Source organism: Theropithecus gelada, chromosome 20 (genome assembly GCF_003255815.1).
Source record: "Theropithecus gelada isolate Dixy chromosome 20, Tgel_1.0, whole genome shotgun sequence".
Lineage (NCBI taxonomy): Eukaryota > Metazoa > Chordata > Mammalia > Primates > Cercopithecidae > Theropithecus > Theropithecus gelada.
The window spans coordinates 54310379-54336715 of NC_037688.1; the positions used below are offsets into that span (position 1 = coordinate 54310379).

The following is a 26337-nucleotide window of genomic DNA, read 5'->3' on the forward strand; positions in this document are numbered from 1 at the left end:
CCTTTTATCTCCCTCCACTCGCCTACCTGGGTCTACAAGTGAATTCACTGCTGTACTTCCAAGACCTAAGCACCGATCTCATATCCGGCCTACCATTCTTTCCAGACCCCAGAACCATGGATCCAGCAGCCACTGTTTCTACCGGGAAGCCCCCAGGGGCATCTCAAACGCTACCCCAACTACACTCATCAGTTTTCTTCCTAATCCTGATTTTCTTCCCGAGTTTCTTTTCTGGGGGAAGTTTAACCAAGTCATCCTACCTCCTAAATTTCCCTCCAATCCTCACCCCCCTTTCTACTCCACTCTTCTGCCACATTAGAACCCCTCGGCTTTGGTTCATGCCATTAAAGCTCACTAGAATCCTTTCAAACCTCCTCATGTCACCCACCTCCTTCCTCCCCTCTTCTAAATCTCTCCTCCTCCTGCTAGAACGGGCTTTCTGAAATGCAGATATGGTGAGCCCCTCTCCTTCCTGCTCTGATGAGAATGGAAGAGGATTAAGAGCCATGCCTTCTGACCTGCCGGTGACCCCACAGGCCCTTCTGCTACCCGGTGGGCCCAGGAGAGGTTGGAGAGTCATCTGAGGTGTAATGAGAGCCTCAACTCCCCTCTCACGGAGTCTGGAGCTTAGTAGAGTGCATCAGTGTGAGGAGGTCTTCCTGTGGGCGCTGCCTATCTCAGACCATGGATTCTCAACAATGTGCAACTGGGAGCCCCGGGGAGGCCACATACATCTTCACAGTACAACTTGTTTTTGAGATGGGAGTCTCACTCTGTCACTCAGGCTGGAATGCAGTGGCATGATCTCCGTTCACTGCAACCTCCACCTCCCGGGTTCAAGCAATTCTCGTGCCTCCACCTCCCGAGTAGCTGGGACTACAGGCACACACCACCAAACCTGGCTAATTTTTGTATTTTTTGGTAGAGACGTGGTTTCACCATGTTGACCAGGCTGGTCTCGAACTCCTGACCTCAAGTGATGTGCCCGCCTCGGCCTCCTAAAGTTCATAGCACATCTTGAACACTGACTTATTTGATCCATCCTTGTCCAATCTACCTAAGTCCAAGCTACCACCATAATTCGCCTTGCATTCTACAATAGCCACTTAAGAGGCGCCCTACTTCCACTGTGGCCCCTTTCCAAGCTTTCTCTCTGCACTACATTTTTTTGAAACACACATATGACCATGTCATTACTCTGATGGGTTTCTACTTCAAAATAAAGGCCAAATTCCTGACAATGGCTGGCCTATACGTCTGCTGGGCCCAACCCTCACTCACCTCTCCAGTTTCAGCCACCCCACCACCTCCTTGTGCTCAACCCTCTGGAGGGTCGGTTTTCTTCCCCAGGTCTTTGAACCCGCTGCTTCCCCTGCCGGAGGGCCTTGGCACATGCTAAGCCAGCTGTTCTGCCTGCTTTGCCGAGACTTCAGCTCAGCAGTACCTCAGCAGGAAGCCCTCCTCCTTCTGCAGGTGTGCTCCGGCTGGCTGCCCTGCACTTCTTCCTGGTGCTTCTCATGATTTGTAACCACAGGTTTTCCTAGGTATTCTTTTTCTTTTTTTTTTTTTTTTTTTTTTTGAGACAGAGTCTTGCTCTGTCACCCAGGCTGGGGTGCAGTGGCCAGATCTCAGCTCACTGCAAGCTCCGCCTCCCGGGTTTAGACCATTCTCCTGCCTCAGCCTCCCGAGTAGCTGGGACTACAGGCGCCCGCCACCTCGCCCGGCTAGTTTTTTGTATTTTTTAGTAGAGACGGGGTTTCACCGTGTTAGCCAGGATGGTCTCGATCTCCTGACCTCGTGATCCGCCCGTCTCGGCCTCCCAAAGTGCTGGGATTACAGGCTTGAGCCACCGCGCCCGGCCTCTTTTTCTTTTTTTGAGACAGGGTCTCGCTCTGCCACCCAGGCTGGAGTGCAGTGGTGTGTGATCTTGGCTCACTACAACCTCTGCCTCCTGGGCTCAAGCGATCCTCCCACCTCAGCCTCCCAAGCAGCTGGGATCACAGGCGTGTGCCACCATGCCTGGCTAATTTTTGTAGAGACAGGGTTTCACCATGTTGCCCAGGCTGGTCTTTTCTTTCTCTTTTTTGAGACAGAGTCTCGCTCTGCTGCCCAGGCTGGAGTGCAGTGGAGCGATCTCAGCTCACTGCAAGCTCCGCCTCCCAGTTTCACGCCATTCTCCTGCCTCAGCCTCCCAAGTAGCTGGGACTACAGGCGCCCACCATCACACCCGGCTAATTTTTTTTGTATTTTTTTTGTTGTTGTTGTTGTTGAGACGGAGTCTCGCTCTGTCGCCCAGGCTAGAGTGCAGTGGCCGGATCTCAGCTCACTGCAAGCTCCGCCTCCCGGGTTTACGCCATTCTCCTGCCTCAGCCTCCCGAGTAGCTGGGATTACAGGCGCCTGCCACCTCACCCGGCTAGTTTTTTGTATTTTTTAGTAGAGACGGGGTTTCACCGGGTTAGCCAGGACGGTCTCGATCTCCTGACCTTGTGATCCACCCATCTCGGCCTCCCAAAGTGCTGGGATTACAGGCTTGAGCCACCGCGCCCGGCCTTTTTGTATTTTTTAATAGAGACAGGGTTTCACCATGTTAGCCAGGATGGTCTCGATCTCCTGACCTCGTGATCCGCCTGTCTCGGCCTCCCAAAGTGCTGAGATTACAGGCGTGAGCCACCATGCCCAGCCTCCTATGTATTTCTTACTCAATGAAGATGTCTTTCCCTATAGACTGTAAGCTTGATGAGTGAGAATGCTGCCTGCAAGGCTCAACATCCCATCCCCTGCACCTACTGTTTGGCTGCAATGAGCACTCAATAAATACCTATTGCTTGAAAGAGTGGTTCCCGCAGCAGGCTAAGCTATGCGAATGTGCTAGAGTATAACAACAAATCCACAAAGGAAAGCAGCTAGAACCAAGTTCTGTGTTAATGTTCATACTTGTTTTCTACCTATTTGCCCATTTAATCACCTGCACTTAATCACTACTCACTGAAGAACAGGCTTAAGAAAAATTAGGAGGAAGAACTTACTCAATTGGGCACTTTCTCCTTAATTTACTTGAGAGGAGACCAACCCATTTTACTTTAGTAGCCAGCTTAGCCTGGGGTTCTGTAAACCACCATGACAGTGCAGTTTGAGTGTGTCAGACAATCAATGTCTCCAAAAGGGAATGACAAGAGATGGTGACATTTTCTTTGTATGTTTTTCTAATAAAGTCACACTATTAGAAGTACACAATAAATGCAGGCACCACTGTTTTCTCTCACACACACACACACACACACACACACACACACACACACACACACACACAGATCCAACCGACACCCCTGTGGCACCTACCTGCAGGCCTTGCTGGAGATGTCTCCTGTTCAGGCAGGGGTGTGACTGGGGAGCCTGCAACCCTCTCTGGCGCTGGCACCTCCACAGGTGCTGGTGTGGGCACTGGGACTTCCCTGGGGGGCGGGGAGGCTGAGGAAAGGGCTGCTGGCCGCTCCTCTTCCTCTTCATCTTCAGAGGAGGACTCAGAGGATGAAGAGGACGAGGAGGACGAGGACGATGAGGAGGAGGAGGATGAGGAGCTGGAAGAGCTGCTGCTCTCGGAGTCCGATGTGCTGTCATTTTCGCCATCTGAGTCAGCATACAGAGAACATTTGGAGGACGAATCGCTTTCCTCGTCCTCGCCTGGAAATCCAGAAGGGGCAGTCAGGAGAGGTGGGCAGACCTCACTTGGTCAGCCGTGGGCTCCTCACTCACTCCCTGCTGTGGATGCTGGGCTCTGGGCTAGGGACGGGGAAGTCCAACAGACCAAGGAGCTGCATAAGCAAACCATTTTCACTGTGAGATAAACATCAGCACGCAGGGAGGATGGCAGAGGAAGCCCCAGACTCTGTCTAAAGAGGCCCAACAGGGAAGGTACCCCAGGGGACAAGGTGAACTCAAGGACAAGGAGTCCACCATGCAGACATGGGGACTACACAGGGATGTCCGAGGTAAGAGGAAGTGGAGGCTTGGAGACTGGCAGGCAGGCTGCTCTGGCACTCGAACCTTCCCAAAGTGGGTCTTGGGACTCAGTCTGGACGAAGGACTGGGTGAAAAAGGATTCTGGGCTGAAAAGCTTAAAAAACACGACAGGTTCTATACTCTGAGACTGCTCATGTATGGAAAGGGCTCAAAGAAACTGAAGAATTTCACAGTTTTTGAGGAACAGAATTGGGTAAGTTAGACTAGAAGGTGGTGGTGGCAGCTGGGAAGGGGACTGGAGGAGGGCGAGATGGAGCTGAACACAGCAGGGCCAGGAGATAAAAACGGCCCACAGTGTTGGGTTGGGGGGACACCCTGCGGAGAACAGGTTGTCAGGAAGGACCTTATGGAAGGAAGTCACAGGGTCAGGGGTGCATTTTAGGAAAGAGATTCTATAAGCAGTTTGGAAAATCAACTGGAATAGAGGGAGAAGGACAGAAACAGAGACAGGGCAATCAGTCAAGACTGCTGCAAGAGGCTGGGTGCAGTGGCTCACACCTGAAAGCCCAGCACTTTGGGAGGCTGAAGTGGGTGGATCACTTGAGGTCAGGAGTTCGAGACCAGCCTGGCCAACATGATAAAACCCCATCTCTACTAAAAATACAAAAATCAGCCAGGTGTGGTGGCTCACGCCTGTAATCCCAGCACTTTGGGAGGCTGAGTCAGGAAAATCGCTGGAACCAGGGAGGTGGAGGTTGCAGTGAGCCAAGATCGCATCACTGCACTCCAGCCTGAGCAACAAAGCGAGACTCCGTCTCAAAAAAAAAAAAAAAAAAAAAAAAAAAAAAATCCAAGTGTAGTGGCTCACGCCTGTAATCCCAGCACTTTGGGAGGCTGAGGTGGGTGGATCGCCTGAGGTCAGGAGTTCAAGACCAGCCTGGCCAACATAGTGAAACCCTATCTCTACTAAAAATACAAAAAACTAGCTGGGTGTGGTGGCAGGTGCCTGTAATCCCAGCTACTAGGGGGGCTGAGGCAGGAGAAACACTTGAACTCAGGAGGCGGAGGTTACAGTGAGCCAAGACTGCGCCGTTGCACTCCAGCCTGGGCAACAAGAGTGAGACTCTCATTTAAAAAAAAAAAAAAAAAAAAAAAAGATTCTTCCAGGCTGTCCTTTTGGACAGCTATGTCTCAGCAGAAGAGGGAGCAGGAGGGAGCATTTTGAGCACTGAGCTTATTGCTGTCAAGGGGCCAAGGGTTCCTAAGAATGTGGCCCAAACAGATGCCCTCGCAGAGGGCAAAGGTGACCCACAAGCCCAAGGAAGGTCATGTGGGCTCAGAAAAGGGCTAGCCAGGCAGCCGAACCCCTCCTCCGAGCCCAAAGTCAATTCCGCTGTCTGTGCTCACCATCCGACACCCCTGTCTCCTTCTTTGTGGTATCCACAGCTTCCTCTCGATCTTCATCTTCCTCATCTTCCTCGTCATCCTCCTCATCCTTAAGAAAAAGGACAAATGGGGACTAACAACAGGAAAGGGACAACTGGTCCTCCACCAGGCACAGCTGCCTGGGCTCCAATCACAGAGATGCTGGCTATGGGGAAGCAGGCTTCAGCTGGGAGCCAGCGCCCAGGCCCTCACCTTCTCCGAGGAGGACTCCTGGGACGCCTCCTCCCCTTCACTATCCAGAGCAAAGGATTTGCGGTGCTTGCCCTGGGTCTTGCCTCGTTCTTCGTCCCGCTTCGGGGGCTTGGTCCCCGGACGTCCGGGCTCTCCAGCCTCCTTCTCTCGCTCAGGGTCTAGGCCAGCAGAGTGGTAGTTGGGGAAATTTACCATCAACTACAAGATACTTGCCCTGCACAACGGCTTTACATACACTATTACCAGTCTTCCTGATGGTCTTCATTTTACAGATGAGAATTTGGAAGCTCACCAGAGAAACGCAAACACCTCACAGTTACCTCATGTTTCACAGTTTGGTTTTTGTTTTTGAGCCGGGGTCTTGCTCTGTCACTCAGGCTGGGGTGCAGTGGCGTGATCACAGCTCACTGCAGCCTCAACCTGCTGGGCTCCAGCGATCCTCCTGCCTTAGCCTCCTGAGTAACTGGGACTATAAAGGGCCATGCTATCACACCCAGCTAATTTTTAAAAATTTCTGTAGAGACAGGGTCTACCTATGTTGCTCAGGCTGGTATTGGACTCCTGAGTTCAAGCAATCCTGCTGCCTCAGTCTCCTGAAGTGCTGGGATTACAGGCATGAGCCATCGTGCCTGGCCTTTATATATATACACATACCTATATATATACACACACACATATATACACACACACAATGTACACACACACATATATACACACACATATATACACGCACACATATACACACACACGGCTGTTGTGTATTTTTAGTAGAGACAGGGTTGTGCCACGTTGGCCAGGCTGGTCTTGAACTCCTGACTTCAGGTATATATACATCTGTGTGTATATATATGTATTTTTCTTTTTCTTGAGATGGAGTCTCACTTTGTCACCTGGCTGGAGTGCAGTGCCGCAATCTTGGCTCACTGCAACCTCTACCTCCCGGGTTCAAGCAATTCTCCTGCCTCAGCCTCCCGAGTAGCTGGGACTATAGGCGCCCGCCACCACACCTGGCTAATTTTTGTATTTTTAGTAGAGACGGGGTTTCACCACGTTGGCCAGGATGGTCTTGATCTCTTGACCTCGTGATTCGCCCACCTCAGCCTCCCAAAATGCTGAGATTACAGGTGAGCGCCACCGTGCCTGGCCTTCATATATATACACACATATATACATACACATACATATATGCACATATATACGTATATATACATATCTACACACATCTACACATATATACACATAAATATATGAATACATATATATGTATGTATGCATATAAAAATACATATATAATACATATATATATATTTTTTTTAAGACACAGTCTCATGCTATCACCCAGGCTGAAGTGCCGTGGCATGATCTTGGCTCACTGTAACCTCCACCTCCTGGGTTCAAGTGATTCTCGTGCCTCAGCCTCCCAAGTAGCTGGGATCACAGGTGAACACCACCATGCCTGGCTGTTTTGTAATTTTAGTAGCAACAGGGTTGTGCCATGTTGGCCAGGCTGGTCTTGAACTCCTGACTTCAGGTGATCCTCCTGCCTCAGCCTCCGAAGTGCTGGGATTATAGGCAAGAGCCACTGTGCCCAGCCCACACAGTTTTAAATATGTCCTGCCCATTTGATCTTGTATCATTTTCTGGTCGGGTGGAAGCGGGAGCTGATTTGTTATGCCTAGCCCAAGAAAAGAGTACGAGGGCCAGTGGGTCTCCAGGGAAGCAGATCTGACTCAGTGGGGAAGTTTCCAGGCCATGGTAGCTATCAAGCAAGGGCTGAAACTCGAGCACACTGGGAGGAAGGTGGTAGGAGGGCATGAGCATCAGGTGGGAAACTTGGGGAGATGCCTCATTTAACTTGGAATTCCGTGATTCCAGACACTGAATTTCATGGGTGGAAAAACCCAAAATACAGAAAATGTAAATCAGCAGACCAGAGGAAGACCCGCAACTACAATCCAGGAATAACCCTACCTGGTGTATCCCATACCTCTCAGAACTGCTGCATTTCAACCCTGCACCTCCACCTGCTCTGCCCTCAGAACGACCCAACCCCTTCATCCCCGACCCTTGCTCTCCCATCAGAACCCACACAGACCACCCCTTCTCCTTATGCCTGACCCTGCTCACCGTCTTCATCTTCCTCAGCAGGAGTGGAGGGACGAGGCCTCTTTTCCTCACTGGCCTCGGAAATTTCCGATGGCTCTTTCCGCTTTACCTGGGGAACAGGGAGAAGATGGGGCTCGTTTAGAACTCAAATACTCAGGCAGAGCACGCTGGCTCACTCCCGTAATCCCAGCACTTTTGAGAGGCCAAGGCAGGTGGATCACCTGAGGTTAGGAGTTTAAGACCAGCGTGGCCAACATAGTGAAACGCCACCTCTACTAAAAATACAAAAATTAGCCGGGCATGGTGGCGGGCGCCTGTAACCCCAGCTACTCAGGAGGCTGAGGCAGGAGAATCGCTTGAACCCGGGAGGCAGAGGTTGCAGTGAGCTCCACCGCACTCTAGCCTGGGCAACAGAGCAAGACTCTGTCTCAAAAATAAAAAAAAAAAAAAAAGAGCTCAAACGCTCATAGTTCCTGACCACCCCTATCCCAAGGAAGGGGGCACCCCTCTCCCTTTCCCCACCCTACCCCACAAAACGACAGTTCTGAGTACCTTGAATGAAGGCAGCCGCAGGGCCCCTCGCAGCCCTGACCCAAAGGCGAAGGCCTCGATGCCCGCAGTGCCCCCGCTCTTGGCCCAGTCCACGAGGGACAGCAGGCCAGGCTCCTTCAGCTTTGTCTTCTCTTTATCCTCCTCCTTGGCTTGCTGCTTGGCCGCATTCTGGAATGGCTGCAGGCAGCAGTGGGGCTGAGCCCCAGCGCCCAGAACCCAGGCATTCCCTCCTGCCTGAGACCTACTCCCGGACCCCAGGAATACAGAACGCATCTACTTGCTGCTCCATATCTTGGTCACACCTGTCCCAGCCCCCACATGGCATTTTCTCAAAAGTCTGCTCATTTCGCCCACCAGCCTTAAGAAATAGCCACCATTCCCACTTCACAAATGGCAAAATGGAAGACCAAAGTTTGAAGAGACCTAAGGGCCTTGTCCACCACAAGCAACCAAGCAATGGAACCAGGACAAAGGTCTGCTGCCTCCCAGGCCCATCTGTGCCTGCTTCTCTGTGCCCCCAACTCCCCTGCCCAGTCAGGGCAGCCCTGAGGGCCTGCGGCCTCTCTCCACTCGCCTCTGTTACCTGTCTCCTCTGAGCTGTGCAGCCTGGAGGAGTCAGAGGCTCACTTCCTCCTGCAGAGCCCAGGGCTCCCTGGTCCCAGGTGCTGGCCTCACCTTGGCCTTCTCCTCCTTGCTCTCCCACCACTGGTCAAAGGCTCCGAAGGCCACGTTCTCCACCATCTTGCGGTTGAGGTCTCGCTGCATGATGCTCTTCATCTCCTGGACCAACATGGCGAGCACACGGCCCACGGTGCCTGCCGTCGGGAGGGTCTTGCCCTCTGCCAGCTCTCCTTCTTCCCTGGGTGGCAGCCGGGCCTCCTCTCCCGAGACTGAGGAGGAGGGCAGGGGCTCGGCTGCCATGGGCATGGGCAGGTGATAGGCCTCCCGCGAGTATGCCCCTCTGCCCTCCTGCCCCTGTGCATATAGAGCATAGGGCAAGCCATAGGCTGCCTCCTGGGGGGGTGGGAATGGGAGGAAGGCCTCCCCAAAGGTCCCACCGGGGGGACCAGCTGAGGCGGCAATCAATCCCTTGCCTTGCCGCAGCTGATGGAGTCGAGTTAACATCTGGGTCTGCATCTGGAAGGACATAGGCATCCCTCCCCACTGAGCCCCAAGTCGGTCCATGAGCTCCAGGGAGTTCACAAAGTCATAGATGTGCGGGGGTGGTGGAGGAGGTGGGGGGTACTCAGGGGGCGGCGGCCCATCAGGTCTGGGTGGGAGGAGGTAGGCAGGCTGGTGGGGAGGATAACCAAGGGGAAGGGACGCCAGGTAGGGAGGAGGAGGAGGCGGGGGAGGGGGAGGCGGCGGAGGCTGCTGAGGGGGCGTCGGGGCCGGAGGGGGTGAGCCACCCCGGTCGTCATCGGAGATCTCCATGTCGTCTCCAGAAGAGCATGGAGAAGCCTGCAGGGGCAGAGGAGGGTCACAGAAGGCTTCTGTTGTCCCAAACCTTACTTTCTCGTCTAGTTCCCTTCCCTCTCCCCTAGGCCCAACCCTGACTCCCAGAGCCCAGGTGCCTCCTCTGGCTGACCCCAATCTCACCTGGTTCTGTCCGTTTGCCTTGGGAGACTCCCGGGTAGCCCCTGGCTCCCCACTCCCTGTAGGTGCCACATCCTCAAAATTAGCTGGGGCTGGAGGGGGTGTGCAGGGCCCATGCCCTGACCCAGAAGGCACCTCACTCCCTGCATCTCTGGCCCCAAGGCCCACGCTGCTGTTCTCTTCCTCCTCCTCTGTGTCAGAGGCCAAGAAGGAAAACTTGGAGCGCTGCTCCTTCAGCAGCATCTCGATGCGGGAATCCAGGCTGCTGTGCTGGGCGAAGGGCACGCTCTCATTGGTGGTCTCTGGGGCTGGGGAGCCGGAGCGGGCAGGTGAGGCTGGGCGGGGGGAAGTCCGAACTTCTTCTCTCTCAGGGCTGGGCCCTCCTCCACCCCCGCCTCCGCCAGGTTCTGGAGGCTCCGGGGGTGGAGCCTCTGAGGCAGGAGGCCGGTAGTCCTGGTCGGCGGGCCGGCTGGGCTCGGGGGGCAGGTAGGAGGTATAGGAAGGTGGGAAGCACTCAGCTGTATTTTCAGCAAAGGGGGCTCCAGGGGGATCTTCCCGCGTGGCCCGGCGTGATGGGTAGGAAGTATGGCGCTGGTAGCGATTCCAGCTTTCATAATACGCTGGGTAGTTTGAGTCAGAACTACGAAACTGAGAGGACGAGGAGGAAGAGGATGACGAAGAGGATGAGGACAAAGAGGAGGAAGAGGCGGAGGATGCTGCGGTGGCTGCAGTGGTGGCGGCAATGGCCGTGGAGGCGGTTGTGGAGGCTGAAGATGCAGAGAAGTGGCGGCGGGAAAAGGCATCTTGGTAGCTGTTCTCTGACCGCCGGGGCTTGAAGGAGGTTGAAGTGGTGCTGGAGAAGAAGCAGGGGAGTTAGGTGGGCTCAGCTCTCTACGACTAAACCAGAGCGTCCTGGGTCCTAGGGCCCAAAGCCCCTCTAGTCTGCCCTCAAAAGAAGAGCTATATGTTGGGTTCCTAGCTAGTGTGTTCCCTGAGGACAGCAATTTGTTGACTGAATCCACAGAAAAACTAGGACAAATTATTTCCAATTCCCTCTTGGAGAGACTCTGGGCTTCTTCTTCCCAGTGGCAGCTCCCAGACTCTGCGGGCGGGGCCCCAGGCGGGGTCTGCTCTGTACCTGCTGGAGTAGGCGGAGTCCTGAGAGTAGGGGGTGCTGCCCCGAGACGTGTAGGGGGTTCCTTGGGAAGACTGAGGGGTGAACTGGCCAAAGGAAGATGGGGTATCTTGTCGGCTGCTGGAGAAGCTTGTGTCCTGGGAGCAGGGGGTGCCGTTGCCAGGAGTGCCCACTGCAGTAGTGCCTGCTGGGTAGGCGGCAGTGTCGGAGGAAGAGCGACGGCGGGATTCAGCCTGGAGCGACAGAGCAGGGCAAGGAGAGAGGAATGGGCTCAAGACACCACTTGAAAACCTGCCCTTCCCCAAACCAGGAATCCTATTTCCCTGTCTTTTGAAAGCATCTCAGCAGCTTTGCTTGGCTCTTCTTATGTTTAACAGGGAAGCCCGGAACCTCCCGAAGACTGCTCCTGCTCTGGGCACCCGGGCACCATGCCCACATGGCTAGGGGCTGTGGCAGCCACAAGCTTCTCACCGTCTCAGTGGCTACACCCGAGCCTTGGAACTTCTCACTCAGGGCCTTGCCCCCAGTGGGCACAGTCTGAGGGGTGTAGGAGCCATTGACAATTAGTTCATAGTATTTCATTCGTTGTTGTCCTGGAGGGAGGGAAATGGGAACCAATTGTCAGATGGAGACACTAACTCCTTCCTGATCTGGTATTCCTGCTTCTTTCTCAGGCCTCAAGTTTCCTACAATTTCTTGGAGTCTGGGTTTCAGGATTTCAGTTCTCCTACCATAACTCTACCTTTGGGATCTTCTACCTCATCTCTACCTCTGAACTACCACAAACAACATATATCACGACACTTCACGATTTACCAAAAACACTTCTACTTATTTTACCCATGCTGGATCACCAGAAGGGAAGCATCAGTACCTCTGTTCTACAGGCTTAAAAGTGACCTACACAAAGTCACAGAATTGGTCAGTGAAAGAATTGGAATTCAAACCCAGAGGCTTGATCACCCCATGCTCTTTATCCTGTAAACTAAAGCCTGCAGAAGAGCAACCCGGGGACTAACGGATCCCGCAGGCGCTGTGAACACCTCAGAAACACCTTGTGAGAAGGGAAACATGGTATTTTAAAACCATGTTTTTAGATTTCACACAAAAACCCATATTTCTGGCTGGAGTGCAGTGGCATGATGTAACTTCCACCTCCCAGGTTCAAGTGATTCTCATGTCTCAGGCTCCCGAGTGGCTGGGATTATAAGCATGAACCACCACGTCTGGCTAATTTTTGTTATTTTTAATAGAGATGGGGTTTCACCATGTTGACCAGGCTGGTCTCGAACTCCTGTCCTCAAGTGATCCACCCACCCTGGCCTCCCAGAGTGCTGGGATTATAGGCGTGAGCCACCGCATCCTGGCCCTGGCTTTTTTTTTTTTTTGAGACGGAGTCTCACTCTGTCGCCCAGGCTGGAGTGCAGTGGCCGGATCTCAGCTCACTGCAAGCTCCGCCTCCCGGGTTTACGCCATTCTCCCGCCTCAGCCTCCCGAGTAGCTGGGACTACAGGCGCCTGCCACCTCGCCTGGCTAGTTTTTTGCATTTTTTTTAGTAGAGACAGGGTTTCACCGTGTTAGCCAGGATGGCTGGCTTTCTTTTACAAATCAAATTCAGGAATGTTAAACCTCATCCCCACTTGCAAACTGGCCAGTGCCTACTAACGGCTGCCTCCTTCAGACAATACTGCAATCTGCAGCTCGCCACAGACCCCACTGCTCCTCATCACTCAACACAGAAGCCCAGATCACCTCGCTTGCATTCACAGCTCCTTTACTATCTCAAATTTTCAAACCAAAAAACACAGAAAATCCAGTGAATCTGGCATTAAAACCTATATAGGTTATAGAACAGCGTAGAGAAAAAAGAGCCGGGCCACGGTGGCTCACACCTGTAATACCAGTACTTTGGGAGGCTGAGGCAGGCAGATCACTTGAGGTCAGGAGTTCAAGACCAGCCTGGCTAACAGGGTGAAACTCTATCTCTACTAAAAATACAAAAATTAGCTGGGCGTGGTGGCATGCACCTGTAATCCCAGCTACTCAGGAGGCTGAGGCAGAAGAATCGCTTGAACCTGGGAGGTGGAGGTTGCAGTGAGCCAAGATTGTGCCACTGCACTCCAGCCTGGGTGACAGAGCGAGATTCCGTCTCAAAAAAAAAAAAAGAAAGAAAGAAAGAAAAATTAAAAACAGGCTGAGCAGTGTAGCGAGACTTCATCTCTGCAAATAATCAAAAAAATGTTGGCCAGGTATGGTGGTGCGTGCCTGTAATCCCAGCTACTCAGGAGGCTGGGGTGACTGAGCCCAGGAGTTGGAGGCTGCAGTGAGGAAAGATCACGCCACTGCTCTCCAGTCTGGGTGACACAGCAGGATCCTGTCTCAAAAACCAACCAACCAACCAACCTGACCTGGGCTGATTTACTACAATCTATTCATCCTACCTAGTACAACCCTTCATATGATTTTTTTTTTTTTTTTCTTTTTTTAACAGATAGTTATGTGCTTGATTATGGCCTATTGTCCAACCTTGCTGGAGACACCACACACACAAATCCATGTACCATAATTCCACTCTAAAATCTGATCTGATTTCAGAAACACAACTGGCCCCAACAGTTTCAGATCATGACCCTGGGTGCCTGCCTGACCCTGACAGGCATTTGCATGTACAACCTCCGTTGGAGGCCAAGCCTGAGTGGCAGGCACAGGAGTCCTCACCTTTGATGTCAAGCTGGGCATGGATGATGTTGCCCATGACGGAGGTAAGGTGGAGGTTTTTGACTGTTTCCTTGGCGCCTCGAGTGCTGGTGAAGAGCACACGGGCCAGGCCCAGGTGCTTGCGCGTACGGGGGTGAAGAAGGATCTCTACCTCTTCCACCTCGCCGTACTTACGGCACATATCCTTCAGGAAGGTCTCCCGCACGTTGTCATTCAGCCTTGCAAAAGTCACTTCCTTCAGTGGAATCTGTCCAATATAGAACTCGTCCAGCTGGGGAAAGAACAGGAGTTGGTATGGGGTCTCAACACTGACCACTGTTCCTTTGTCCTTCGGGAAACTTTAGCAAGCTCCACGAAGTCAAGAGAGAGATCCAGGAAAGTGATGGGCAAGGGAAGGGGCCCATAATAAGGGATCCATCAGACCTGACCCCTTTTCCCTGAATTCTTATCACCATAGGATAGCAAGAATTAAGAACGGAAATGTGCAAACTAGGCCAGGTGTGGTAGCTCACGTCTATAATCCCAACACTTTGGGAAGATGAGGTGGATGGATCACCAGAAGTCAGGAGTTCAAGACCAGCCTGTCCAACATGATAAAACCCTGTCTCTACTAAAAATACAAAAAAAAAAATTTTAGCTGGGTATGGTGGTGGGTACCTGTAATCCCAGCTACTCAAGAGGCTGAGGCAGGAGAATTGCTTGAACCTGGCAGGCAGAGGTTGCACTAAGCCAAGATCACACCACTGCACTCCAGCCTGGGCAACAAGGCGAGACTCAGTCTCAAAAAAAAAAAGAAAGAAAGAAAGAAATGTACATACTGAGGAATAAACATACGTGGAGAGAACGAGCTGCAGAGCCATGATTCCCCAGCTCAGCCTTTATTAGGTAACTACCGTGAACAAGTCACTGGAAATACAGAGATAGAAAGGAAGAGATTCCCGTACAGAAAAGTAGCAAGATATGCACATACAAACACAACACGACTCAGTGGCAGCGGACGTGTACATGGTATTCTGGAGCCCAGAGAAGGAAACCTTAGTACAGAGTATAATCAGGGAAGAATTCATAAAGATGGTGCCATTCTTACTGAGATTTGGGGATTAACATTCCATCAAATGACAAGGACCCCTAGAACACGGAAGTATAAAACAACTTGGTGTTTTCGAAAAACTGCAAAGCATATGGTGTGGATGCAACACAGGGGTGTGGTGTCAAGTCAGAGGATAAGGCTTGGCCAGATCAATAACCATACATGTCAATGCCCCGAAACATGGACTTGGCAACAAAAGGAAAATAGAAGAGCAGTGAGCCAAAGAGACAAATGACAGCAAGGCAGAGAAGAAACAGAGGAAAGAACGAAGGCAAGGAGATCAGATGAAATGAATACCAAGATCTACGTTACGTGGCAATGAGAATAGAAAGATGAAGAATAAAAAGGAAAAGAGCCAGGAGGACTTGGTGACCGACTGTGAGAGAAAAGGAGAGAATCAAAGGCTGCCAGGCTATGCAGCTGAGTTGACAGTACTGCCACGTATGAGCAGAGGGAAAATGAAAGAGATAGGTTAAGGGGGTAGATAATTTATTTTAAATCTCTTAATTCTGAGACATCTGTGTGGCCTCCAAATGAAACTCTCCCCCTACCAGGCATACAAGCCTGGAGATGTCGGCTGGAAACAGATATTTGGAAGTCATCAAAATTTAGGTACTAGTTGAAGCTGTAGGTGTGAAAGAGATTGTCTAAGTAAAGTGTACAAAGTAAAAAAAAAAAAAAAAAAAAAGGTGAAGAAGAAGAAGGGACCCCACAGACAATTTATTTAAAAAGGAAGAATAAAGAATCAAAGAAGGAAATGAAGAACCACCAGTGTTCCAGGCCCAGTTCAAGGCCTGAAGAATATCTTGCCTAGGGTGGGGAATGGGAGTCCTCGAAGGAAACAAGATGGAAATGACATTGCCAAATGAGAGGTGGGGAACAGTGCAATCCAGGTAGGCAGTGGCCTTGTCACTCCCCTTGACTGTCAAGGAACTGGGAGATCCCACTGTTGTGTGCTATGCATTGTCTAGGAATACACAGTGATAGAAATAGCAGCTAAACAGTCTTTACCTCACCCTTCAAGAAGTCAACACTCCAGCCACCAGAGATACACTTAGGACACCTGACCTGTACCCTTCTAGAAGACTAAGTGTACCTTCTGTCCAGAACAACTGAGTCTCACAGTCTCAGGTTGCTAGATCTGGCTGAGACCCTTTCATTGGAAACCCTTTTTATTCAGCTATAGTGCCAAGACGCATCCTCCATACCCTCTTAGGACTACCACACTAGAAGCCCAGAAGACACGTACCTTAAACTTAGGGACTGGGAGGGAAAAGTCTCTGTTTTTGGACCTGACATGGCAACGGGGGTCTTGGAGGTCTTCGACTGGTATATACTTTGAGTCCTAGGAAGGAAAGCAGTAGCAGAAAGACAGCTCAGGGTGAATCCAGGCTGGGGAGCTCTAAGAAGCCCATCTGGACACGCACATGCAAAACATGGGTTCAACTGCCCACTTTCAAGAAGGCAGGCTACCATTCTAGGTGCTGAACAGAATCACAGAGGACAGGGGCACCTGGAGCTCCCCGGATGGCAAGCAAAGGCCCGGGCACTCACGTTGACACTGAAGTGGACTCCGTCATAGCGGTACACCTTCTGAGAAGGCCTGCGCAGGGCAGGGTCCAAGGCAGGATCCACGATGAGCTTGTAGTTCCGCCACTGGAAGCTCGGGGCCTTCTGCCCATCTCCCCCACCTTCCTGATCCATCTTTGCTCATTTACACTGTTAGGGAAACGGGGACACACAAGAAGGGTCACGACTTGGGCCTGATTCCCCTGCCTTTCCTCACTGGCCAGCCCCGATTCCAGATTCTCCCATCACTCCAGTTTCCACCCCTCACCCTGACCCGGGGCTCCCCCGGATTCTTCCCCAAGTACCCTCTGTCTCACCACAACAACCCAGCCTCTCTCCACCTCCCAACTCTACTGTCAGGCCCCCAGGCCCGTCTCGAGCCCCCTTACCTTCCCGCTCTCCCTAGCGCGCGCCCCACTTGGCCTCGGCGCAAGACCCCTCCCCCGCCTCCTGCAGGCCCCGCCCCCTCCCGCCTCCTCACCGGCCAGCGGCCCGGGCCGAGCCCGGCCACGGCTCCCACACACCCGCTCGCGTCCCCGCGCCCCGATCCTCCGGCCGAAAGGTGGCACCTCTTCGGGGCGTTGGAAACACCGCGAGACCGAGACCGAGACCCGGCTTCGACCCCGAATCCGGGCGGGGGGTGGGGGGAACGCGCGCCGCTGCCCTGTCCTCCCGCCCCGGCGCGTTCTGCACCCCCAAGCAGATCTCCGCGCACGCGCGCCGGGCGGCCCCACTCACCCGCTCCTGGCGGGCGGCTCCCCTCCCCCCACCCCGCGCGGCACCTCAGCGGCGCGAGGCGGCGGCGGCGGCAGCGCGAGACCCGGCCCCGCAGCGGTGGCGGCGGCGGCGCCCCCCCACCACCACCTCCCCGGCGCGCGCACCAAACACCACCGCCACCTGCGCGAGGCCCAGCGGGCACAGGGTGTGCATTCGCACTTTCGCCACAGGCGCTGCCCGGGGACCCACGGGGCCGGGGATAGCGGCTTCGTCTCGGCCGGCGCCCGGGGAGGCTCGGGAATTGCGGCCCAGGGAGCCTGGAGATTGGCCGCATCCCCCGGAGAGTCGGCTTCGCCACGACGATCCAGATGCTGCGGCCCGGGACGCTTGACGAATCGGCGGCGACGAAAGCTGCGACTAGTCCCTGAGGAAAAGGGGCGGGGCAGAGGGGAGGAGGCCAGCCAGCGCTGGGGACGCTTCAGTGGCGCGTTCGGGAGACGCAGATTCGCCGGGCGGGCGGGGCGAATCGCTGGACAGGATGCGCGCCGCTTTGCTCCTCTTCCCCGTCCCTTCCTTGCACGGCCAAAGTCTGAGAGGCTGCAGATTCGCAACTGTTCCCGGCCTCAGCCGCAGCCTCCCCTTCATCCGCCTTGGTGGAGTCAAGAAAATAACGGCCCGTTAGCCAATCCCTGCTGGCAGAATCGACAACTTTTTCTGGATTTTTCTTACTGGCCCCAGTGAGAGGATAGCCCGCTTCTGACCCTGGGGAAAATGCCTCCAGCCCAGAGCTCCTGTCAGAGTCCGATGATAATTTTCAGCCGAGTATCGAGGGACCCGAGGAATTCTGAGGATCCGGCCTGGCGAATCTGCGGATTCCGCTGTGGGCGGGGCCGAGTCAAGGGGCGTGGTCAGGCGTGCGGAGCAAGGGACTAGGGGGCGCCTCCAGGAGGACCCACCAGGACTCATCCGGATGGGAGGGGCGGCCGGGAGGTGGAAAAACACAACCGTGAGCGGTGACTCAGGCGGTTTGCCCCGCCTCGCACATAAATGCAGGGTGCCTTTCCTTCCCGTTATCGTCCTTGGGTGGCTGGCTGCTTAGGATGCCCATTTGCCAGATGGGGAGCGAGAGGCCTGTAGAAGGTGCTTTGCCGTACTCAAACCCACCATTAGTGGTTAAATCCAGGGACTGCTTCAAGGTTTTCTGATGAGCCTAGTGGGGCCTAAGTGCCCTTAAATGGGCCCTGTAATAATAAACGAGGTCCTACAGGAACGGGACTGGACTGGTGTCCTCCTGGCGTCATGGTCCCAGTGCCCGCTTCTTTGGCTATGGCGCCGTATGCTCACGGGATCCCTCCGCACGAGGGCAGCAGCGGCCCAGGCCTACACCTAAAACTCGGGCTGAGGTCTTCTTAAGGCTGAGAGCACCACCCTTTTGATCCCGTGTGGACGCCGGCACTCCCAGGAGGCCCCTTTTCCTGAGCTGAGGATGCCCCAGGCTCCTGACATGTGTACATCAGGCCCTCGCTATATGACCTTGGGCAAGCCATTGACCTTTCTAAGTTTCGGAGTCTTCCTTTAAACTTGGATGTCAATTTGTAGACAGCCAAACAGTGCAGAAAAGACCCTTAGAGCCTGGTTTATGCAAATTCACCATTTAAGTAATAGGAAAAGGTGGAAGGGAGACTTATCCAAGGTCTCACACCACAAGATAGAAGAAGATTAGGACTAACATTTTGAGGGAAATAAGCCTGAAAAAATTAATTTACGTGGAGGCATAGGTGTTGAGATCAGATTCCTTTCTGTTCTAGTTGAAAGGCACTGGTTCCTTTTCTCAAATCAAAGAGAGATTCCCATGTAAGGGGTAAAGACAGTCCAAGTTCAGTTTCATGGACTAACTGTGTGGTTTTGGGCAAGATCTTCAGCCTTCTTGGGCCTGTTTCCTTATCTCTGAAATGAAAATGATAAAGGCTTAACGCTTGAGGTGTTGGGGGAGTTAAATAAGATAACCTATGAAAGGCCCCTAGTATGTGGTAGTTGCTCAAGGAAGAAACTTGAGGCCAGGTGCAGTGGCTAACACTTGTAATCTCAGCACTTTGGGAGGCCAAGGTGGGAGGATGACTTGAGCCCAAGAGTTCAAGACCAGCCTAGACAACATAGTGAGACCCTCCTCTCTAAAAAAAAAAAAAAAAAAAATTAATTAGCTGGGTTGGTGGCACATGCCTGTGGTACCAGCTATTTGGGAGGCTGAGGCGGTAGGCTCATGAGCCTGGGAGGTCAAGGCTGCAGTGAGCCGAGATTGCACAGCTGCACTCTGGCCCAGTGCGATGGCTCATGCCTGTAATCCCAGTACTTTAGGAGGCTAAGGCAGGCGGATCACTAGGTCAGGAGATTGAGACCATCCTGGCTAACACGGTGAAACACCGTCTCTACTAAAAATACAAAAAAATTAGCTGGGCATGGTGGCGGGCACCTGTAGTCCCAGCTACTCAGGAGGCTGAGGCAGGAGAATGGCGTGAACCCGGGAGGTGGTGCTTGCAGTGAGCTGAGATCATGCCACTGCACTCCAGCCTGGGCGACAGTGCGAGACAGAGTGAGACTCTGTCTCAAAAAAAAAAAAAAAAAAAAAAAAAAAGAGTAAGACTCTGTCTCAAAAAGAAAGAAAAACCTATACTAAATACTCAGGGAGGGCCGGGCGTGGTGGCTCTCACCTGTAATCCCAGCACTTCGGGAGGCCAAGGCAGGTGGATCACCTGAGGTCAGGAGTTTGAGACCAGATTGGCCAACATGGCGAAACCCCGTCTCTACTAAAAATACAAAAATTAGCCATGTGTGATGGCACACACCTGTAATCCCGGCTACTCAGGTTTCTCGGCTGAGGCAGGAGAATTGCTTGAACCCGGGAGAGAGAGGTTACAGTGAGCCGAGATCGCACCACTGCACTCCAGCCTGGGCAACACAAGACTCCATCTCTAAATAAATAAATAAATAAAACTCAGTGGAAGAGATAGAGACTCTGAACTCAGGGACAAGAGTTCAAAGCCTATAGCCTTGGAATAACTCTCCCCATTCAGAAGCTGTTGGCTCTTGTTAGCATCTGACAGGGTTACACCTGAAACCCACTCCCCTCCCAGGTCCTGTCCACCCAAACTTGCCACCACCCAGCTCTTGGGAACAAGTAAAGTTATCCTAAGAAGCCCTGCCCTGCATCCCGTTCACAGCAACAGAGACATCTGTGAAACATGATTTATTATATAAAACAAGGTGCATCCAAATTCAGTGTCAGAAAAGCTTTGTATTCCAAGGGCTAAGGACTGGACCTTCTCCCTTAAAACCTCCTCACCTAACCCTTGCTAAGGACTCAGGCCCGGGGCAGAGGCTGTCAGTCTCTAAAGATCCCAGCCCTGGCCCGGAGGGGAGAACAAGTTTGGTGCATAGCGTGGTGCTAGGGCAGTGGGTCAGGCACCATCCCTCCTGCGAGTGGCCATAGGTCACCACGGTGGGGGAAGGTGGGGAGCTCCAACCTCCAAAGATAGGTTCATTGTAGGAAAAGCTAGACCAATGCCTGGGGTAGAAACACCCAAATCCCTCTACAACAACTAAAGCAAGAATGTGGAACCCATCAAAATCTTCCCCCAAAATGCCAACCATAAAATAGATTCTACAGAAATAAAGCAAGGAATCCCAGCACTTTGGGAGGCCGAGGCAGGAGGTTCACTTGAGCCCAGGAGTTTGAGACCAGCCTGGGAACATGGCGAAACCCCGTCTCTACAAAAAATACAAAAAAATTAGTTGGCTGTGGCAGTGCACACCTGTAGTACCAGCTACTTACTACCTGGGAGGCTGTGGTGGGAGAATCTTTTGAGCCTGGAAGGTCGAGGCTACAGTGAGCTGTGACTATATCACCACACTCCAGCCTGGGCAACAGAGAGAGACTCTGTCTCAAAAAAAAAAAAAAAAAAATTAAACCAAGGGTTGGCTGCCTTGTGATCTTCCCATCCTGTATAGGAATGGAAATGGTGGCTAAGGTCAGCACCGAAGGTCCCACAAGCTCTCCCTGCCTCCCCTATATCTACGGCATGATCCTTCAACTGAGGCCAGCCCAGGTGCAGAGTAGCTTGCAAAACCCAAGGGACAGACTGATGGGGAAAATCCCTGGGAATGTGGGAGCTGCCCCAAGGCCCAGCCCAGAGGACCCTGCAGGCAGGAATCTGACCTCTGCCTGAGAGTGGCCACTGCAAGTGGCTCCAGCCAGGGGATGGGGGGAATGAGGTCTGTAGGCCCCTGAGGCCTCTTGCAGACCCGGGAGGGTGGCAGTACTTGCAGCAGTGGCTAACACCAGCCTCACACAGCCTGCAGCTCCCCCTGCAGGCGATTCAGTTCCTCTAGTTCCTGCTTATAGCGGTCAGTCTTGTGTGCCACCAAGGAGCGGTAGAAATGCAGGGCAAAGGCCACAAACACGAGCCCCACGGGTACCATGATGGCTGTGGAGGCCATTGCTGCTTGCCAGCCTGGCCCATGGGACCCCCCACCACTACAGGTTTGCCGGGGTGGGCAGGCTGGCTCAGCCTGGGACGGTGCTGTGGATGCAGAGGATGGTGGGAGATTGGAAGCTGGACTAGGGGAGGTAGCCACTGGTGCCAGAGTCCCGGGCACCCGGGATGTGGGCACCATGGGGGTCTGTGTGTCCAAGGGAGCCCCAATGGGCACAAACTTGACCCAACCAACCAGGACAACTTCAGCAAGGAAGAGAAAGGTGCCCAGGGCAGTGGAGAAGCCCCAGGCCAGCTCCACGTAGCGGTGCAGTCTCTGGTGTGGTGACTGGTGGACAGAGTTGAGGTTGTGGATGTTGCTCACAGCTTCAATGTGGGGCAGCAGACACGTGGAGACCATGAGTGCAAAGAGGTGCACAGCCACCAGCACGGTGGTGCAGGCACTGAAGGCCACCAGCAGGCCTGGCGGGTACTCGTGGTCGCTCTCCAGCTGCACCTCCACCATGGCCACCTGCAGGGACAAGAGGGGATGGACTGACTCCCCATAACCTCCTCAACTGTAGAGATTTTTTCCGCCTATTGGGATACATCACTGATACATATCCCTAGGACCTGGAACTGTGCCTGGCAGAAAGCAGAGACATTCAGTCTCCATTGAGTAAACGAATGGACAGCTTTGCAAAGGCTCTGTTCTGTTCTGGTTTCCCCACCTGCCTATCAAGAGGGCTGGATGGCCGGGCGCGGTGGCTCATGCCTAGAATCCCGGCACTTTGGGAGGCCAAAGTGTGTGGATCACCTGAGGTCAGGAGTTTGAGACCAGCCTGGCCAACATGGCAAAACCCCGTCTCTACTAAAAGTACAAAAATTAGCTAGGCATCGTGGTACATGCCTGTAATCCCAGCTACTTGGGAGGCTGAAGCAGGAGAACTGCTTGAACCCAGGAGGCAGAAGTTCGAGTGAGCCAAGATCATGCCACTGCACTCCAGCCTGGGCGACAGAGCAAGACTCTGTCTCAAAAAAAAAAAAAAAAAAAAGAGGGCTGGATGACTTGCTTCTGACAGGTTTACTGCGTAGGGATCAAACAGCAGATTCTGGAGCTGGGCTGCCTGGGCTCATTCTGTGCTCGAGCTGTGTAATCTTGAGCAAGTCAGTTCTCTGTGTGCCTCAATTTCCTATCTGGAAATGGAGATTGATAACAGCACCTCCCTGCCTTCTAGGGTTGGTATAAACATTAAATGAAATATACATGAAATGGGCTGGGCGTGGTGGCTCACGCCTTTCATCCCAACACTTTGGGAGGCCGAGTCGGGTGGATCACCTGAGGTCAGGGGTTCAAGACCAGCCTGGCCAACATGGTGAAACCCTGTCTCTACTAAAAATACAAAAATTAGCTGGGCGTGGTGGTGTGCACCTGTAATCCCAGCTACTCAGGAACTTTGGAGGCTGAGGCAGGAGAATTGCTTGAACCCAGGAAGCAGAGGTTGCGGTGAGCCGAGATCACACCACTGCACTCCAGCCTGGGTGACAAAGTGGGACTGTGTCTCAAAAAAAAAAAAAAAAGGAAGAAAGAAAGAAGGAAAGAAGGAAGGAAGGAAGGAAAGGAAGAAGGAAAGGAAGAAGGAAAGGAAGAGGAAAGGAACAGGCCAGGCACAGAGTAAGCACTATGTAGGTGTTTGCTGTTCTTGCTATGGTGAGTGCTAAAGTCTGAGGACAGAGTTTACAAATCAGCACACTGTGGACCACTTCCAGCTTGCAGACGTGTTTTGCTTGGCTCACACAGTGTGTTTCTTAAAAAATGGAAGATGTTGCCAACTTGTAAAACCCAAGAGAGTTCTTATATCCCTATTTCCAGATCCCCTTGAAAACTTGGAAGAACTGGCCACACTTGGCCCGCGTTCCTGCACGGCAACTATCAGCTCAAATCAGTCATGGCTGCTCCCCTTGGAAAGGTAATGGGGTCTCTCTCTCTCTTTTTTTTTTTTTTTTTTTGTAGATGCCAGGTCTTGCTATGTTGCCCAGGCTGGCTGGACTTGAACTCCTGGGCTCAAGCGATCCTCCTGCCTTGGCCTCCCAAAGTGCTGGGATGAAAGGTGTGAGCCATCACCCTCGATGTCAGGGGGTCTCTTGCTTGCTAGTCCCTACCCAGCCAACTTGGCATCCATATTACTTGCCTGGCCCTTTGCAGACATTTAAGTTGATGACCCTATTCTAGGAATGTATAAATTTGGAGTCTGGAACCAGACTGCTTAGGCTCAAATCCTGCCACTTACTTGCTGTGGGACCTTGGCCAGGTGTCTTAACATCTCTGATCCTCAGTTTCCTCATCTGTAAAATGGCCAGAGTAGCAGTACCCACTTTGTAGGCTAACAGATGATGTACATAAAGGCACTGAGGGCAGTGCCTGGTGCTTAGTGACAGCTGGATACAATTTGTATGCTATTCTAACTTAGGCCACCTCAGTTTCAGAATCCCACTCTCTCCCCATCCGTGGTTCTTGTAGGGTCCATTCGATTGCTCTGGGCCTGGGGAAAGAAGAAGGTAGGTGTAGAGGCTGGCGGGTGGAGGCAGGAAAGCAGGGCTGAGTATTTTGGGAAACTGGGCCATGGCAGGTGTCAGGAGGTGTTTTCCACAGACAGGGATCTGGGCCAGGCTTAGTCCTGGTTTCTCTCAGAGCCTGGTCCAGCCTCGGTCTCCCCTGCTAGGATTGCGGCCAGTCCTGCCCCCAGAACCTAAACCTCCAGCCCCTTACTCCTGCAGAGAAGGCTCAGGCCATTAAGCTGTCACCCCAGCAACCTGCACGTTCTGCTGTGGAGGGATTGTCTCCTTGGGAACAGGCTGGACCACGGGGTTGACCTCCCTCAGCTCAGGTGGCTGCTGCCTTCCCTCTGCAGGCTGTGTAGATGAAGGGGCACCAACGCCCTGTCCCCAGGTGATGCCCCCCATCAGGAAAGGTAAGCTGGTCTGTGGATTCTGGGAACCCACGTAGAAGACCGTAGGCTTATGATGACCCTTAGGGTTAGAGAGTTTCCCTGTCATTGTTCAAATATGGAGGTTATGACACAGATGGGGCAGGGACTAGCCCAGATCCCCTAACTCCATGGTCCCCACCCCAACTGCCTCTGATATCCATCCCCACAGGAGTGCGTTCCCCAAAGTACCTCCTGCAGCTCACTTTCTTCTTTTTCCTGGGGTGATGGTGGGGAAACCCCAGACTAACAGAGCAGCAACCCTGGGTCCCAGTTCATTCACTCCTGCCCGGAGGCGAGACCTTTGCTTTCCACACCTGTCCAATTGGACTAGCAGGCTAGTCTGAGCCATCCTTGGTGAGTGGCCTGCTCTGGCATGCTTGGCTCACCCTGGGGCGGGTACTTGGCGGGCTACAGAGGGCGCACCCTCCATGATCTCACAGTTTCCCACTGGCTTGCAAGGGGAGTGGAGGCCTGTCCAGGGTCACATAGCTGGCCACAAGCAGGGAGGAGCCAGGACTGTGTCTGTTGATCCTCACCCTGGGACCTCCCTCCGTCCCACTTCCTGTGAGGCCACCGCTGGGACAGACCGTTAGCCGACACCGTCCTCCTGCACCTGTGGTTTATCAGCTTGAGAATCGCTTATCAGTTTCCTCATGGGCCTTCTCCCCAGCGTCTCCCTCCGGGGCATGATCTCTTGTCAGTTTTCCTGGTTGACACTAGCACCCCTTGGGCCCGCTGGAGAGTGGCCACTTTCCCTGGGATGGGCCCAACTTCAGCTGGGTGACCCTGCCACCCAGCTGATCCATCTCGAGCACCCCCGCCTGTTGATGCAGCCCCCACCCAACTGACCTGCCTTTGAAGCTGGCACTGGGACTTAGGAACTACTTCTGCCAGGAACAGGCTCCGTCTGAACCACTCTGCCTTATCGTTGCAGTCAACCCTACTGGTGATTTGTTCACCCCACTCCCTCTATGACATCTTTAGGACCTTAGTGTCCTCCGGTGGCCCCATCTCCTGGGGGCCCCTGTACACACACATCCGTAAGAAGGGACTCGCTCAGTCCCTTGGGACCTTGTTCCTTCCCCCTTGACGAAAGCCCCCTCTGCCCTGTGTCCCTTGGGACCTGTTTGCCCCCCCCCACCTGTGCCCCCCACGTGCTCTGCCCCACCGTTTGTGCCCCCTCCCGGCCCCTCACCATGGCGAAGCCCGAGAGCAGGGCGGACGTGCGGCTGGAAGCTTTGAGCTTGGCCCGGCTGAGGTAGAGGCGGCGCCAGCTGAGCGCCCGCAGCGAGTGCTGACTGGCCCCCATGAGGTCCAGGTAGCCGCGGTGCACGAACTCCCGGTACGTGGCCGAGCCTGCAGGGCTCTCGCCCTCCGGGTTCAGCGGGGCCTGCTCGCACGCGTCCTCCTCGCCGCCCTTCATCCTGGGGGCGGCGGCACCAGGCGGTCACTACGGGGCGGAGGCGCCTCGGGGGCCCCAGCCGGGCCGGCCCAAGCCCAGGGGTGGCCCCATCCCCCGATAGGGCAAGCAGGATGCAGGCGGCGGGCGCCCAGGAAGAGGCGGCCCCAGCGGAGCAGGAAGAGAGGCGTCTGCGGGGAGCCCCAGGGGCCGGAGCGGGACAGCGGAGGCCGAAACAGGAACTGGGGCAGAGGCGGAGCCGGGCTGGCCACATGATGGGGTGGAGCCGGGGACCGAGTCCCCGTGGTCCCGGGCCCACAGAGATTCCCCGCGACCCCTACCCACCAAGAACATCATCCAAACGCCCGGACCCCACCGAGGTGCACGCCAGCCACAG

The 26337-nt window shown here is 53.7% G+C and overlaps 2 protein-coding genes across 3 annotated transcripts in view; both read right to left on the reverse strand.

Moving 5' to 3' along the window:
* Window positions 1-18344, reverse strand: part of SETD1A (SET domain containing 1A) — a 28831-nt gene extending 10487 nt beyond the window's left edge. The window contains exons 1-13 of the mRNA XM_025370640.1: window positions 17263-18344; window positions 16351-16515; window positions 16046-16141; window positions 13707-13977; window positions 11460-11581; window positions 10992-11221; window positions 9857-10706; window positions 8933-9718; window positions 8258-8434; window positions 7727-7814; window positions 5600-5757; window positions 5369-5456; window positions 3341-3682 (exon numbers count right to left, since the gene is read on the reverse strand). Coding sequence (XP_025226425.1) covers window positions 3341-3682; window positions 5369-5456; window positions 5600-5757; window positions 7727-7814; window positions 8258-8434; window positions 8933-9718; window positions 9857-10706; window positions 10992-11221; window positions 11460-11581; window positions 13707-13977; window positions 16046-16141; window positions 16351-16500 — 3358 coding nt within the window. The 5' untranslated portion in view covers window positions 16501-16515; window positions 17263-18344. The remainder of the gene's footprint in view (window positions 1-3340; window positions 3683-5368; window positions 5457-5599; window positions 5758-7726; window positions 7815-8257; window positions 8435-8932; window positions 9719-9856; window positions 10707-10991; window positions 11222-11459; window positions 11582-13706; window positions 13978-16045; window positions 16142-16350; window positions 16516-17262) is intronic.
* A 1967-nt stretch (window positions 18345-20311) lies between these two features.
* On the reverse strand, window positions 20312-26230 carry ORAI3 (ORAI calcium release-activated calcium modulator 3). 2 transcript variants are annotated; one of them, XM_025370385.1, is made up of 3 exons: window positions 25737-26230; window positions 21778-22083; window positions 20312-21648 (listed from the first exon to the last, which is right to left on the reverse strand). In XM_025370385.1, exons 1-3 carry the CDS (start codon window positions 25962-25964, stop codon window positions 21424-21426), a joined length of 759 nt encoding a protein of 252 aa, XP_025226170.1. In that variant the 5' UTR covers window positions 25965-26230; the 3' UTR covers window positions 20312-21423. The 2 variants fall into 2 exon arrangements, with proteins under 2 accessions (XP_025226170.1, XP_025226169.1); XM_025370384.1 differs by having other exon boundaries at window positions 20312-22083.
* Window positions 26231-26337: the final 107 nt, after the last annotated feature.